The sequence below is a fragment of the Arachis ipaensis genome, chromosome B5 (genome assembly GCF_059453495.1).
Source record: "Arachis ipaensis isolate K30076 ecotype BB chromosome B5, ASM5945349v1, whole genome shotgun sequence".
Lineage (NCBI taxonomy): Eukaryota > Viridiplantae > Streptophyta > Magnoliopsida > Fabales > Fabaceae > Arachis > Arachis ipaensis.
Genome location: NC_142440.1, coordinates 158,827,645 through 158,845,530, shown reverse-complemented (window position 1 = coordinate 158,845,530; position 17,886 = coordinate 158,827,645). Strand labels below are relative to the sequence as shown.

The 17,886-nt window shown below is 30.7% G+C and overlaps 2 protein-coding genes across 3 annotated transcripts; one reads left to right on the top strand and one right to left on the bottom strand.

The window, feature by feature from the left end:
- The first annotated feature begins 5,005 nt into the window (after positions 1–5,005).
- Positions 5,006–9,139, top strand: LOC107644898 (S-type anion channel SLAH2). The gene is made up of 6 exons (XM_016348850.3): positions 5,006–5,480; positions 6,117–6,258; positions 6,429–6,941; positions 7,177–7,947; positions 8,364–8,395; positions 8,493–9,139. Exons 2-6 carry the CDS (start codon positions 6,124–6,126, stop codon positions 8,890–8,892), a joined length of 1,851 nt encoding a protein of 616 aa, XP_016204336.2. The 5' UTR covers positions 5,006–5,480; positions 6,117–6,123; the 3' UTR covers positions 8,893–9,139.
- Positions 9,140–10,998: 1,859 nt separating this feature from the next.
- Positions 10,999–14,672, bottom strand: LOC107641546 (receptor-like protein EIX2). Of its 2 annotated transcripts, none has more exons than XM_016345032.3 (2): positions 11,252–14,672; positions 10,999–11,127 (listed from the first exon to the last, which is right to left on the bottom strand). In XM_016345032.3, the coding sequence occupies exon 1, from the start codon at positions 14,588–14,590 to the stop codon at positions 11,279–11,281; it is 3,312 nt and encodes a 1,103-aa protein (XP_016200518.2). In that variant the 5' UTR covers positions 14,591–14,672; the 3' UTR covers positions 10,999–11,127; positions 11,252–11,278. The 2 variants fall into 2 exon arrangements, with proteins under 2 accessions (XP_016200518.2, XP_088344553.1); XM_088488427.1 differs by lacking the exon at positions 10,999–11,127 and having other exon boundaries at positions 12,580–12,790; positions 12,901–14,672.
- Between the last annotated feature and the right edge of the window lie 3,214 nt (positions 14,673–17,886).

Genomic DNA, 17,886 nt, shown 5'->3' with positions numbered 1-17,886 from the left:
TTTTTAATAATTAAATAATAACTTTTAGACATCATAACAAATATTTTATTTAAATATTAATTTTAAAAACAAATATATTATTACTCATTTACTCTTTATCCCGACTCTTTTTAAAAAAAAAAAAAAATCCACTTATGATGAGTTATTTGATACTATTCTTTTTTTATATATTTTTTTTCATGGTGTCTCCTAATTTGAGAGGTCAATAACTAATTCGTCGCGGATCGAAATTTCATTTAAATACTAATGATAAATTGCTGCATGCATAAGATAAAATTTGAACTTTCGATACTTGATTAAGTGGACGAGTGAGTTAACCACTCGACCAACTCAAGTTGGTTTTTTCGCTTCTTATATATTTTCTCTTTTATTCATTCATTTCTCCTTTTTCTAGTTTTATTTATTTTGGTCATTTGAATTTTCTCTCCTGATCAAATCAAAGGGTTCAACTTGAGCGTCGCTTTGGACCAAAAACAAGGAAGCAAATTTTGTTTAATTTCTACAAACTCCTCTCATATATTATAATAAATAATGAACAAATTTATTAGCTTTCACAAAGTTGAAAGGTTAAAGCTGAAAATGCTTTTTAGTTGACAAATATATTCCGCATTTCAAAAGTAGTGTATATATTGTGGAGACTCACTAAGAAAAAGGTAATGCTTTATGTGTTTTAATTCATCCAATAAGGCACACGAATATTCATGGTGTTAATAGCGTTGTATGTGAAATTTGACTCATCAACCCAACATCTAGCTAGCAAATGCATCAAACTAAGTTGTAGCATTAAACAACTTAATAAATCAATAATATATTTATTCTTTTATATTTTTCTGTTTAAATAATATTTTTAGATAATAAATTTAAAAATTAGTTATTTTTTATAATATAATAATAGATGATTGAATATCTGTATAAAGCTATATTATATTATCTATGCATGAAATTAAACTAAATTTATAAAAAATATAATCAAAATTAAATATGTTCTTGGTTGTTGTACAACTATTAATCTAAAGTGTTAGTTAGCTAGTTATTCGGCAATGTTAGAAAAATAAAAAAAGAAAACAGTTCGATCCAAATTTATTTTATTTAATATTTATTATTTATATTATAATTAATAAATATTAAATTATATAATTAATAATTATTAAATAAATTAAATTTAGACTGTTTTAATTTTTTTAATATATATATTTTAAAATTAAAAATAAAATTCGAATTCAAAATCTTTAAATAAAAAAAAGATTATAATTTTTAAATTATAATTTGTTGGCAGCTTTTTTTATTAAAAATAAAAAAATTTGAACACGTAATTTTTTAAATAAATATAAAAAAATTATGTCATTTGAATTATAATTGGATAGTGTTTGGCGGCTTTATATATAATTATATATACTTGAAGAACTTTCCCATTATATTCCTCGCATATAAATATAATCATGATATTCCTCCCAGAGATATATCCATATAGATGACCAAACAGAGAAAATTGAGGCGTGTATTAGGCTACGTACCACATAATAATAATATATGAATATTAATAATTTGTTATTATTATTACTAACAAATTAAAATTGAGTTCCAATTGAATGGCACATCTTACTGTTATAGCTGTAAGTGGGGACTGCTATATATAGTTTGCAACTACGCCTTTGACTAATCATTCAACTTTCTCCACGTATGGTATCAATCTATATTATTATACAATTTTATTTTTTTTCTTAAGAAAAGTTTCGCTGCCCAAAAATTGATGCTATAAATAAATAATTTTAGTGTATAGTGTACATCATGAAATGAAAACATAAACAAATAAAAATACACACACACGCCCGAAATATGTTTTCTGAAAATCAATTTTTTGAATATTGTAATTATTTGTTACTTTCTAATAAATTATAAAGATTTGTTATTGATGTATTGGTTCTATTAATTACAATTTATTATTTATTTTGTTTCGTCTGGTGATGACTGATGAGTTTTGATTGGGATATTATAATTTTCTCCACCCTACTATTATGTTTTTTTTTTTAATTAATATTCGCGAATATAATTGAGTTGGTGATTATATTTGTAATTTATTACACACTCATATGCGCATATCAATCGGATGTATTATTCGACATCTATCTATAATATAATAATAATGGAGTTGTTGAAAAAATATATAATTATTGTATCAGTGAAAAAATAAAGCGGCCTATTATTGTAGCTAAAAATTCGTATGTATTTTTTTATATAAAATTAATAGTAAAAAATTATTAATTAATTTAATATATTTGACTAAATTTTTTATATAAGCGTTCTTAATTATTAATTGTACCTAAAGTCAATTCATATAACTTTTTTCTATTATTATATGTGACCCTATATAATCGTACACATGATCGAATAATTCGAATTGTAAAGTTTATTAATAAATCAAAAAATCTTAAAATACTGGTTATATAATAATTTTATGTATGTATTAATCTCATGATCACATATATAACCTAGCAATCCAAATATGCTACTCTCACTATCACTTGATGATCTTATTTATTTTAATGTTGAAAATAATGCAGAATGGAGAGTGTATTTAGGCCGTCTATCATTATTAATAATTTTTTTTTTTCTAGTGTTGATTGCGATTTTTCAGGAGTACATCTATCGTCAACTAAATCAGGCATATTAATTAAACCGGATTTATATTTCAATATTATCTACCAAAAAAAAAAAAGGGTCAATATTGGTTGCTTGTCATAATTGGTTATAAAAAAAATATAGGGTACCAATATATTATCTACTAATTTATTATTAATAATAATTAATTATTATATTTTAAATACATATACAAAGAGATACATCTATGAAATATATTTATAAAGACACTTCTATTAAATACAACTATAAAAAAGATATTTTTATTAAACACATCCACAAAGATACTTTCATTAAACACGGTCATAAATAAGAGTTAGTAGAAGTTAACAAAAATGATATTGGTAACGTAGCGAAATTATTATAGATATTTATTTTGTTTTACTCGTGGTGAACCACTATTGTAAAATATTTTAGATTTTTTTTCAATACTATTATTCATATACTAAATATTTCTCATATTCATATAAAAATAAGTTGTTATTAATTAATTAATTAATTATTGATGTTATTTTTTATTAACAAAATCAAAGAAAACGTGCATTGATTGTTAAAAAAAATACTGGTATTAAAACACGGTCTTCAGGAATTTTTTATTATATATTCAAAAACAAATTTATCAAGGATTCAACGTGTTGTTTACTTGTTTTGCATTTAAAATAAAGATAATAAATTTGTGTTGTTTTCAGATTAGTTTGAAATTTTTGTGTTGCTGATGACATGTTACGTGCTAAGCATGTTTATCTCTTCCACAAAATCTTAAGAATATATTTTTAGTGATAGTTCTAATTTTAATTGTATTTTAAGTCTTATAAGATGATATATAAATATTTATAGAATTATATGTTATAAATAGTGATTTAAAATTAATAATAAAATTTATTTTTTTAATATTTAGTTTTAATTTAGTTAAAAATTTATATTATTTTTAACTATTTTATTAACATAATTATTCGAACGATAAAATTTTATTGATTCTCCATTAAAATAATATCGTATCTCTAAAATAATATCAATTTTATTTTGTCAATCAATTTTAATATAAATTTTAATTTTAAGTCAATTTATTTTTTTAAAATATAAAAAATAATATTCTAGAAAAAACATTCCATTAAAGATGCTTTAAGGTTACAAAATCCAAACCTAAAATCAAGGGATCCAAAAGGTTATAAACAGCAGCCAATTCAGTGCATGTTGTAATGATAATGACATAATTGAATCCATTGACTTGGCATCTTGTCATCCATCTACTTCAAACTATCTTCACCTTTTAATATTCTTGCTAGCTATGTCTGATTGTCTATAGTGTCCATATTTTTTTTTAATTTTTTTTATTATTTTATGTGTTACCAGTTTTGCCCTTTATGCTCCATTTATATTGGACTCTTATGTATTTTACAAGAAAGATATAGCTCCAAAACTTTGTGACCATAGAAGACTACTCCTTTGTCTTTGGTATTCTAAATGTATGTAACTTTGTTTGGAGATTATAACATGACATAAATTTATAAATATTCAAGATAATCAGAAATATAGACCCAAAAGATGTACTAGTATTTTGGATTGTGTAAGGAAAGATTTTGTTTGATAGTAATATGAGATAAGACAAAAAAAATAAAAAATAAAAAAATAACAATTATTATTTCTATAGAACCATGAGAATAGCTAAAATAATAATTATCAGCAGTTTAGCTAGAGAATAAATAAAATCAACTAAAAAAATTATTATTTTTTCATATCTTTACTATTTGAATGTCTTTATGTCTTATGTGTTAATGTGTTAATAGTTTACCCAACAAACCCACTTTAGTAATTTGGATTGATCGAGTAATCAGTTCATTTGTCTACTTAAGTAAGTGTTGGGGGTTTAAATTTGGTTTTGTACATATAACAACCTATTGGTCCTATCAGACCTTTAGATAGGAGCCTAGATCTGCAACAAATTAGGCCCAGTTTGGATAAACAACTTAATTAAGTTACTTTTGAAGAAATAGCTTAAACAATAAATGCTTATATTAATAGTAGCTTATAAATAAGTTATTTTGCGTTTTATTTTTTAGTTCTAAAAGTACTTATTTTAAGAGAAAAGTGATAAAAAGCTTTTTATTACGAGAGAAGTCATTTTTTTAACTTCTTCTTAAGCACCAAAATAGCTTTTTAGAAAGTTGCAATTTTGCTTTGAAAATTATACTAGACATTAATACTACACATTTTCATAAATTAAAAGTTAAAAAAAAGTCACTTATAAACCTATCCAAACAGACCCTTAGTCTTTGACTTATCGGGTTGGGAATTCGTGGACAAAAAAAATATAGTTTACCCAACAAAAAAAAATCAATTGATGTATGTTGCCAATTTGATGAATGTTGAATGTTCTTGAGTATGCAATTGGAGGAGGTTCTACACTTCTACATCTAAACATGGCTGGCACCTACTCAATGTTTTTTGTTTACATTGAATTCACATCCAAATTGTTTAAGTGAGAAAAGCAACAACATTATAAGCTTGTTTAAGAATGATGTTAAGTCTTTTCAAAGTTAACAAAATAATATGAATTCTTACCTGTCATATTCCTACCATATATATTTTTATGCAGCTTTGTCTTTTATCAAAGGACACGTCCTTCTCACAAAAACCATTAATAAGCAGCCGTGATTATCTCAAATCAAATGTGCTTTTGATGTACTTGGATCCTAATTCATCATCTTCCTTTGACTTCAAACCATTTTATGCCTACCATGTGTTCTACTTATTTCCTCAGTAGGTGAAAATTTCTCACATTGGTTCATTTTCTTGGATCATCTTTCAGTCATCACTGGAAAAGAAGATAACTACTTTTGAAGGTTTGAATTCTCTTTTCTTGTTATATTTTCTGCATTTTCTGTAGCTTTATTTATACTATGATAGTATTTGATCATTCTTGAAATTTTCCTTTTTTATATGATTTTGATATTGAGAAGTCTTAATAAATTGTTGCTTCATATCTTCATGTGGATTCATGGCTAATAAGAATCCAATTCATTAGATGGGGTATATTGCATTTATGGTATTAATTTTTAACCAAACTTGATAAATGTTATTACTGTTCCTATGGAAGATTGAAAGGGACAAAAGCTTCATATATCTAACGTTTTCACCATATAATAATGCTTATTGTTGGTCCACTAAATTAATTAGTTATTTTCTGCCACCTTTTTATTTAAGGAAAAAAAAAAAAATAAAGAACCTTTCCCTGTTTGTTATTATGACTGAATCAGTATCTTAATTAGATTGCACAACAAATGCATTAGGCATTGCCATTAAGATTTGATTGTATTAGAGTGAATATTTTTACATCATTGGAACATAGTTTCTGAGAAAGAAAAGGACACTTTGTGAACTAAGTGGATGATTGTGATCCCATTCATAATTGCAAAGATTTTCAATTTGGCTCAGAATCTTGTGGATGTAACTAAACAAATTTTTATACATCTTTTCAGGTCTAGCATGGAAACTAACAAAAAAATTGAATTAGCAGAACAAGGTTCTCCTGAAGTTCCATCACTAATTAAGTATATATCATCAAATGAAGTAGTTGGATTTGATACTGGTGATGCTCAACTTCCAAGCCCATCTACCAAAGTAAGACATATTTAGCTCCTTTCGGTGTGGTTCACAGAAGGATTTTGCGTTCCTGGGAGTGCGAAAGCATTCTGCGAACCACACACATCCTCTGTACTTTTTCAAATCTCGTTTATAATCTCGGATTTATGTTCAAAATCCAATTGATTGAATTTTGAATGTTGCAACAGGAAAGTGAATTAACATCAATAGAAAGACAAGGTGATGAAGCTGTGGTGATCAACCACCAAAGGAAGCAATCTGTTTCAATCAGCATGCCACTAACCTGTGAAGAGGCTCTGCCACATGAAACCAACATGGTTTTCTTCAGTGATGAAGTTGGTAGAGACGGTGTTCCGATTTCTGCAGTTGATGCAGATTCTAAGTCTCCACAGCAATCAAAATATTACTCTCAACCAATGCCAAAGGCCTATGTGCACCCTACTGATTCATCACCTCATGGAGCAGAAATTCCAAACCATCCTGGCATCAGAGCCTTCAGGGATAAGAGATTTGATTCCTTCAAAACATGGTCTGGAACACTTGAGAGACAGATATCAATGCTTAGAGGGAAGTCACCCAGACATACTAGAGAAGAAGAAAACAATAACAACAACAACAACAATGTCAGGAATACTGAAAGGCCTGTACCGGTTGATCGATATTTCGATGCATTGGAAGGACCAGAATTGGAAACACTAAGGGTATGTACGTGGTAGCCTTCTTCCATATCCAAAACAGTTATTAAAAAATCCAATTTTGGGTAATCTGAAATTAGCCATTATATTTCATACATAATAGACTTGTGATGCAAGAAAATCTAGACTTAAATTTACTTTGCACAAGTGAAGAAGATCATATTTAACTCATTGAAGGTCTAAATAATTTACTTATTATGGATTGGTTCTAACATGCTATCTTGTTTTCCTGCTCCAACAGTCTTCAGAAGAGATACTGCTTCCTCAGGACAGCAAATGGCCATTTCTTCTTCGATTTCCTGTCTCGGCTATCGGTATCTGTCTTGGAGTTAGCAGCCAAGCAATTCTCTGGAAAACACTTGCAAGTTCTCCATCCACTGAGTTTCTTCACTTAAGCCTCAGAATAAACTTAGTCCTATGGTTTATCTCCATTGCTCTTGTTATTACTATCTTCACCACATATCTTTTCAAGATAATTCTCTACTTTGAAGCAGTTCGTCGAGAGTACTACCATCCGATCCGTGTTAACTTCTTCTTCGCACCCTGGATAGCCCTTTTGTTCTTGGCTCTTGGTGTTCCACCATCAATCACAAAGAACCTTCACCATTCACTTTGGTACATTCTAATGACACCAATTTTCTGCCTTGAGCTTAAGATCTATGGACAGTGGATGTCTGGAGGCCAAAGGAGGCTATCAAAGGTTGCAAACCCATCAAACCATCTTTCAGTTGTTGGAAACTTTGTTGGAGCATTGCTTGGTGCAACAATGGGACTGAAAGAAGGGCCTATTTTCTTCTTTGCTATTGGTTTGGCTCATTACACTGTCTTGTTTGTGACTCTGTATCAGAGACTTCCAACAAATGAGACACTCCCTAAGGAGTTGCATCCAGTGTTCTTTCTGTTTGTGGCTGCACCTAGTGTTGCCTCAATGGCTTGGGCTAAGATTCAGGGCTCTTTTGATTATGGATCAAGGATTGCTTATTTCATTGCCATGTTCCTTTATTTCTCACTGGTTAGTTTTCTCCTCATATTTGATGAAATATGCATATTAATCATGAAATTGCAAAGGGGCTTTAGTTAGTCCCTTAAATTTCAAAAGTACCAATTTAGATTACATTTTGCAAATCAACTTAGTCTTATTAGACAGTCAACCATAAGTCAATTATTACTGTTTTACTAACGTGTCATGTTATGTTATGTTGACTGGTGATGTGGCATGTCAGAGAAAATATTATGTAAGGACAAGTAACAGTTGACTGTCCAAAACTAAAATGTTCGAAGAAATGTAACTTTAGGACCAAATTGAACTTTACTAACATAATAAAGCCAAACCTTTTCACATCCAACACTTTAATTTTAGTACTTTTTTTTTAATTTCTAGCTTAAAAATCTCTTATTAATTAGTTTCATGATCCTATGATTTTGCAGGCTGTACGGATCAATTTTTTCAGAGGCTTCCAGTATGTTGACCATCTTCTTCCATATATCTCTTATTGTTTATGAACTTTCTGACTAGAGTATCTGATATATATATTTATGTGATTCTTGATTCTGCAGATTCTCACTTTCATGGTGGGCCTATACATTTCCAATGACTGGTGCAGCAATTGCAACAATAAAATACTCAAATGAGGTCACAAATGTTTTCACAAAAACAATGTGTGTAATACTAAGTATCATCTCTACATTGGTGGTAACAGCACTTGTTGTAACAACCATGTTGCGTGCATTTGTGTTCAAGGATCTGTTTCCCAATGACATAGCCATTGCCATAAGTGACAGAAAGAGAAAACCCCACCATCCTAGGAAATGGTTTCATCTTGGACATGGAAGCCATGACACTAAAGAGATTGAGAATTACTTGAAGTTTGTGGATTCAGATAAAATTGATATAGAAGCTTCAACAACACTTCATCCCTCTAATAGCATAGAGGATTCTTCATCACCATCTATCTGAGGATGATATGGTACTAAGTTCTTCATAAGAATAATAAAAGCATGAGTATAGTCACACATGTGAGGAGCATAATAATTAAGAGTTTTGATTATTGTTCCAGTGACCATGTATGTTAGAATATGTGAAGGTTTGTGTATGAAGATTGAAGAGCTGAATTTTGTAGCAAAGGTTTGTGTGATTGTAATATATTTGAGAATCATTATAAATAATGAGTACTTAATTATAATAAGAATACAATGATCCTACAGTATATAGTCTAATTAAAAATATAACAGTAATGTATGTGATTTGTGAATGTGATCAACAAAAGCTAAATAATGATGGTCTTGCATGCATTATTTATTCTTTCTTATGTTACCATATAATATATAACATTGAAATAAAGGAGATCTCAGTTTATTCAAAAAAATGATTATAAGTTCAACAACAACATGCAAAGTCCTCACCCAATAGAACCTCCATTTATGGTATGCACCTCCAAATTAACATTGTGCAACACCACAATAAACCACCAATCTAAATTAATCCTTACATTTTTATTATTGCGGCAAACCCAAATTAGAGGGCCAATTAGTATGAAATCGTTTAAACTAGACTTAGATTTTTGAACAGATCTATTAAAACATTTTAAAAAGTCTCTAAAGATGTGTTTGGAAAGAAGACTGATACTGAGAGACATGGACTAAATTAAGTCTTTATACTGAATTAAGTTATATCTTAGTATCATATTTAATTTAAGATAAATATAGAGATTGAGGAATATATTTAAAATTTGAAAAGTTAAATGATGGTATTTTTTGAAAAAAATGTTATTAAAGTTTCAGTTTTTGTTCCTATAAATTCCAGTCTCCTGTATCTCTACTTTTTAGAGGTACTGAAACGACTGAAATTTTGTATCTCACGATTAAAATTTTAGTTTCAGTTTCTAATCATCAAACACAATAATCAGTTTCTATATTTTTATGCATTTTATATTGGTAACATAAAAAAAATAAGTACTTTAACAAAAGCTTTTCACTTTTGCTTACTTTAACAGATGTTATTTTAAGGCACGTTTTAACCAGACCTCATTTTCTTTAAAAGTTTTTGACAATGCCAATTTTGTAATTATACATTGCTTTACATGTGTTTTTTTCTCTTTTTTTTTTCTATATATATTTTTCGTGTGAGATAAGATAACTATTATTAAAATGTATGTAAAAAATATGTGTATTCTTGTTGTATTTTGTCATGAGTCAAATGGTTGAATTAAATGAATTAATTTTTGTTAAAACATAACACGTTAACCACTAAACTCACTTTTTTTCCCCCAACTTGCATGATCTATCTATATATTGATCTAGCTAATTAACACATATAGATTGAGTCTCACGTGTATCATAATAGGTCTGAAAGAAGATAAATTAAATTAAATGATTGAGATTGTTGGTGAATGCAAAATGAGAGAAGAAACCATCTTCACCCAAAACTGCAGCTTTTTGGTTTGCTTCTGATCCGACTCTGTTTTATCCCTAACGCCTTTGGCCACTTCTCTCCAACTCATAGGCCATTTGCTTTGAGGTTTCTTGGTTCTAATAAGGCCTCAAATGTGTTCAATATATAACACCGCGTGTTTTGGATGCAACAACTGCGAATTGAAGAAAAGAATTGCAGCTGGGAAGCAATGATGAATGCAAGGAAGCAGAAGAAGTAGGCATCTAAAACAGGGGAAAAACAGAGTTCTTGTGGCTTAGGTATATGCAAAGAGCGAATGTAAGATAAATGTTATGCAACCAAATGCACCAAAATCCAAGACAACTATGTCACATGCATGACTGTGATGCATCTGAAACAATGATTGCTTAACATCTTCCCATCTTCCTACTTAGCTCAATTCAGTTAAGCCATATTGAACTGCTAGTCAAGCTTCTCAAGAAAATTCATTGCCATGCAAAAATGATTTGGTGACTATTATCCCATGAAAGATATAAAATAGACATCATATTCTCTTGTCTAAACCAAATACATCATAATACTGATTGGTAACTGGTAGTTACAATTCACAAATACAAACTGATATATCAATAAGTAACAATCACTAGTACTTAGTTACAAATACACAACTCATTTTATTTACTTTTAAAGTTTCACAAACTCACTTCATGAACGACTACTTAGTTTTGTTAATCCCTTGAAAGTACTGCTGCTTTATTTGCTACCTGACTAGAATGATGCCAGCACATGGTCGCTGATCCGCTATCAGTGAAAAGATAAGAAATCATTAACATCATTCAAAGTCCATAAATTGAACAATATTTCATATCAACGAAAATTGAAATAAGATCAACTTAAAATAAATAAATAAACAAATAAGTATTACCAATCAAGCTAGTAGTTGTTGCATATATTACCACCGTTGCCACCTTGACATAACTTTTTCTGTTATGTTGTTCAAGAACCGGAAGTAAGCATGTCTCCATGAGCGATTGAAGAGGATAGTGCCAAAGATCCCCCAAAATCCAACAAAGAATCCCAATCCCATGCTTGCAAAGAATGCCTGAATAAAACCATCATTTTCGTCTTGGGTTTTGATCAAAGATTCTTGATGTGGCCCGTCCTTAGGACACATTTTTTCAAGAGGAAGCCCACAGAGATTTTGATTTTCTTCGTAACTTGAGGCATTGAAACTCTGCAACTGTGTGCTAGTTGGAATTTGTCCAGACAAATTATTATGTGATAGATCCAACACAGAGAGAAAATCAATTTGTGCAAGACTAGAAGGAATGGAGCCAAATAAATGGTTTCTTGACAAATCAAGAGACTCCAATGATAACAACCTTCCAATTCCTGAAGGAATTTTTCCTGTCAAGTTATTTCTTGATAAATTCAATGAAACTAGCTCCACCAAATTCTCAAGCTCTGATGGAATGTCTCCTGACAAGTGATTACTTGAGAGATCAATACCTTTTAGAAGCAGCTCATCATTCTCAAATATGTGTTCTACACCTTTCCACATCAACAAAGCAATTATATCATAATTATACAGATGCGTTCCACGAGTTTGGTTGACAGTATAAGAATGATCATAATAGGAATCTGGTAAGAACCTTTCTTGGGTGGTCATTGCAGTGAAGTTAATGAAACATTTCGGAATTGGGCCCCACAGATGATTAACCGAGAGATCCAAGAAGCGAATGCCATTTAGAAAACAAAGAGATGATGGTATACTTCCAAAAAAGTGATTTTTCCGCAAGCTTAACATTTGCAGTTGTTGTAAGCTGCTTCCAATCCAAGAAGGAATGATTCCTGATAATTTGTTCTCTCCTGCATCCAACATCACTAAATTTTTGCAATGCTTCATCGAGAAAGGAAGCTCCCCCGTCAAGCTATTGTTTCTCAATATCAATACACGAAGCTCAACAACTGATCCCATTGAAGTGGGGACTTGTCCAGAAAAATTATTGTTACTCACATCTATATAAACTAATGATTTAAAATTCTCCCAACAATCAGGGATTTGACCAGATAAATAATTGTTGGAAATATCTAATTGGCCTAATCTTTCAGCTGTATCATTGGCACATACAAATGAAGTAACATCTGAAAATTTATTGTTGGACAGATCCAGGGACACAGCATTTCGTAAAAAAAGCGGGATTGAGCCTTCAAATTGATTTGAAGCTAGATTTATAGAAGGATATTCCGTAAGCCTCAATGGAAAATCTGGAATTATTCCAGTGAGATTGTTGTACGAAATGTTCATCCCATTTAGCCTTGTTGATAGAGCCCAAAACCACTCTGAAGTGATATCCGAAATTCCAGCATTAGAAATATCAAGTTGCATCAAGTTTTTCTGTGTCTGCAACCATTTTGGAAGATACGGACCCACCATGCAATGTTGCAACATTATCACTTGCAACTGAAAAGGTGGAATCCAATCAGGATTAATTTTCAGAACGAATGAGTTGCCAGATAATCCCAAGACCTTCAAGTTAGACAAATTATAAAAATGAGATTCTGTGATCACACCTTCCAAGGAGTTTGAGTTCATCATCAAAGTCTTCAACTGCGATGGAAAACGAATATCTTCGGGAACCTTTCCATTTAGCTTATTTTGGGACAAAGATAATGTTATTAAAGATGGGAATATTGATGAGATGTCAGGCAAGGTTCCGTTGAATTGGTTATTTTGGAGATACAAATGTTGGAGTGAGTATCTTGCGCATCCAGACAAGTGCTGGATTGCAACTGGAAGCTCTCCTGTCATCTTGTTATAAGACAAGTCTAATGATTCGAGACTACATATGTTTCCAAATGATTTTGGAATTCCACCTTCTATAGAGTTCCAAATGATGTACAAAGCCTTTAACTGAGATGGCAACCTGATATTGTCAGGTATTTTTCCTCTTAACTGATTTTTGAAGAGGGACAACTTTTTTAAAAATGGGAATATTGAAAGGTCATCAGGTATTGTGCCAGTGATCTGGTTATAGCCCAAATACAACTCTTGAAGTGAGTGAGTGACACAGCCAGCTGAGAGATTATGAAGAATTGATTCCAAATCTTCAGTCAAATTGCTATCAAACACCGACAAAGAGGATAAGGTGCATATATTCGCAAAGGATTTGAAATCCCTGGCCGTGATTTGATCATGAGATATGTAAAGCCGCTCAAGTGATTGCATTGTGATGTCAAAATGATTTGATGTGGCAGGTGTGGAACCCTCTAAGAGGCTGGAATCAAGGTAAAGTTCAACAAGGTTGGAAGTGACATTGGACAACCATTGGAATAACAGGGAAGAAGTGAAGGTGTTATAAGAAAGATCCAAGACTGAAAGAGAATTAGGAAATTTGAACTTGGAAAGTCTTAGTGTTTGTGAAGAGATAAAATGATCTGAAAGTGCACAATCGAATAGGACTAGTTCTGTTAGTGTGGAGATATTACTGATGGCTTGTATCCATTTATAAGAATTGTTGAGATTCAATATAGAGCTCAAGCCAAGATGGGTTAAAGAGGTAAGAGTGGATAACCATTCTCCATCATCATTCATTTTGAGAGAATCACCTGTACCGCCAAGGGAAAGCTCGTGCAAGCTTGAAAGGTTCCCAAGTTGAGATGGTATTGTTCCTTGTAAAGCATTTTCCGAGAGATCAAGATACTGCAACTTGGACAGATTTCCAAGTTGATAAGGAATTGAACCCTCTAATTCATTCCTATTAAGATTCAAGTATGTTAAATGAGGAAGAGATCCAAATTGAGTTGGAATTCTTCCACCGAAGCCACAAGATGACAAATCAAGATACCTCAAGCAGGTGAGGTTACCAAAGTATTCAGGGATATGGTTATATTCAAAACGATTGAAACTGAGGTTCAAGTACCTGAGGTGCTGCAATTCCACTAACGAGCTGGGAATCTTACCTCTCAAAAATGGTTCTAAGTAGTAGTCACCGTGAAGGTCGAGACTGATTACATGGGCAGTGAGGTTGCTGCAGCCAACACCGTTCCAATGGCAGCAATCACGACCCTTCCAGGAAGAGAGCATGCCGTAGTCATCAACCATGGCGGCCTTGAAATCCAGCAGTGCTTGCCTCTCCCGCTCTGCGCACTTCACCGCTCCTCCTGCTGCAGTAGCACAAACAAGAAGAAGGTCCACCGTAACAAAGAGTAAAACAACTTCAATCAGAATCAGATTATTCATCTTCATCATGACTACGCTCATCACAAGTGAAGTATGAACTCAAGAATGTGCCTGTTATAGCACCATATATGGATCCAATATATAGTAGAGCACCACGATTCGTTGCTATGAATTACTATTACTATAATGTCGCACTAAATTTCCAGAGTATTTCTATACTCCAGGCTGCATGCAACTTTGAATTCAATGACACTATTATCCACTATATTTTTTTTTGGTGACTAAACAAGGAAAGAAACAAAGCAAAAACTATTCTAAATCCGAGCGGATGATTCGTTGGAGATCAACACCAGGCTCAGGCTCAGACCAAATAACATGATTAGAATTACTCTTGGCACCATATTTAGCCATCCAATCCGCAGTTCTATTTGCTTCTCGGGACACCCATTCAACGTGAACAAGCCAAGGACGAGATAAAAGCTCCTGAATCTTGTGAACCAAATCTGTTACTTCAGATGGATACCCACTTGTAAGCTCATGCATGATGGGCAGAATGTCAAGGCAATCTGTTTCACATATAATATTCCTCAAACCGCAATCTCAAGCTAAAACCAACCCTCTCCAAGCAGCAAATAATTCACATCTGATTATAGACCAAGGGGAAATGCTTCCAGAGCAGCCCGAGATCCAATTTTCCTTAGAATCTCTAATAATACACCCAAATTCCGCTATTATCCACTATATGATGTTGATATCCAATATCCTTGTAAAGAAAAAGTCATTATTATTTAAATATTTTTATTGTTTTCTATTAACTCTAGAAGTTAAAAAACAAAGGGATGAAAATTTTTATGGATAAATTATATATATAAGAGGAGTGTTAGGGCCAGCACTTTTATTAAATTCTGGCCGGCATTTAACAAAAAAAAAAATTAAATGATTTTACACCATTAAATATAATCTTATACCATTAAAAATATCATTGATGGCTAATTGATGGCTAAAAAACACAAAATCTGCTGGTCCCCTAGACTTTCTCTATAATTGGCAATTTAAAGATATTTAAACTCTCATTTAATTTATTTATATTATAAACTTCATACTTGGTTCAATTGATGTATGTATCAATAAAAATTAGAACAGAAAAGAATAAACATTGTTGCAGCTTCCACACTTACACCGACCATGCCAGCTATTACAATTCCTTGACTCCTCTTCTTTCTCCCTCCTTTTTTTGGTCAACCAAATGAAAAGTACAAGCATCACATTGTTGGCACTCATCTTTAAGTCAAACTTTTCATCTACTAGTATCCATGGCGTTTTACATGCACGATTCAAAGTCATCAAATTATCTTTCTACCATGTTTCACCCCCACTTTGAATTCAATGACACCATTTTCCACGATATGATTGTTGATAGCCAATATCCTTGTAAATAAAGTGTCATTATTATTTGAATAATTTTACCATTTCCTATTACTTCTATTAGCTCTACAAGACTACAAGTAAAAAAAATAAGATGAAAATTATGGATGAATTCTATATCTAATTTAACTTAAAATATTTGAACTCTCTTCTATTTTGTTTATATCTGTATAAAAGTTAATACTTATATTTTTTGCCACTAAAAAGTAGCATCTCTTCTAACTTATTTGATTGTCACATAAATTCTTATACCAAATTATAATTTTGATAGAATTTTAAATTTATTTTTTTATTATCCTTCCTCATCTAATAATATTAATTAGCATTATATCTTAATTAATAATAAATTTAATACCATTATTAATGTATTTTCTAAAAACATTGTCATATTTATTTCATTATTTGACATTAATTAATTTTATTTATTAAAAAATTATTCTATTCTTATGTATTTTATATTATAAATCAAATAATTTATACTAAGATTTTCTTTTCTATAATTTATACTTGGAATTATCAAAATCAAATAGAAAAAAAATTGACTCTTTTTTTTATACTTTATAAAAATTATACTTGGTACAACATGATTTCTCTACAACTTTGCATTGGTATTTTTCCAATGTGTGACTATGGTCAAGTTTGGATAAATAATTTAATTAAGTTACTTTTGAAAAAATAGCTTAAATAATAAATGCTTATACTAAAAATAGTTTATAAATAAGTTATTTTGTGTTTGATTTTTTAGTTTTAAAAGTACTTATTTTAAGAGAAAAGTGATAAAAAGCTTTTTATTATGAGAGAAGTCATTTTTTTAACTTCTCCTTAAGCACTAAAATAGCTTTTTAGAAAGTTGCAATTTTACTTTGAAAATTATACCAGACATTAATACTACACATTTTCATAAGTTAAAAGTTAAAAAAAGTCACTTATGAACCTATCCAAACGGGCCCTATATATAGTATCAAGTGCTATTTCAAAATAATTATGAGTGGCACACATACTTAATCGTAGTTAGGGCTGTGTTTGTTTCTGAAAACAGGACGGGATAGGACAAGACACTGAGAATAAGATAGGATAAGATATTGAAGAATAAAGAGTAAAGACACAAAATTGTATTCTTGTATTCTGTTTGGTGATAAACTAGAACAAATTATTAAAATTCAATTTATTCTCATTTTTTTCATTTAAAAAATTTGAGATGAAAAATATAATAATAAAAAATATAATTATAAAAAATTAATAAAAATAATAAAAGAAAAAATAAAAATAAAGTTGTATCCTTAATAGTATTCTTATGTCCTTTCTGTATCTTAATACCCTGTCTCTATAAATGTGTTTCTATGTTCCTGTTTCGGTGTCCTGTCTCTATAAACAAATGCAGCCTATGTGATTGTTTCAGTGCCTTATAAATGGTGTCTAATTCACTATAACACCGCGTGTTTTGAATGCAACAACTGCGAATTGAAGAAAAGAATTGTAGGTTTTTGGATGCAATAAGGTGATGCATATTATCATTGAGTTGTGTTTAAGATCTTGTCTATGGTGGGCAAGTGATGAACCACAATATGTGAATTGAAGCAGCATGCATGCTGGGAAGCAATGATGAATGCATGGAAGAAGAAGTAAATGATTATGGCTTCAATGGCGTAGGTTTTGGAGATGGATAGAGGGATTCGAACGAGAGATCTATCTAATAAGTGAGCATGCGTTTGCATAGCTCTAGTGTGGGGATTGTGTGTTCTATAATCACTCCAAAATTCATACTAAGATTTTCTTTTTTATAATTACTAACGCTTGATTCTAAAAGAAATTTTAAATGAAAAATAAATAGTTAAAAATGAGATCATCTAACAAATAAAATTAGTAAAAAGCAAATTAAGAGCTTAAAAGAAACATTCGGATTCGATACACCGAATAGTTGTAGATGTTCAAAACAGGGGAAAAAAAAGAGT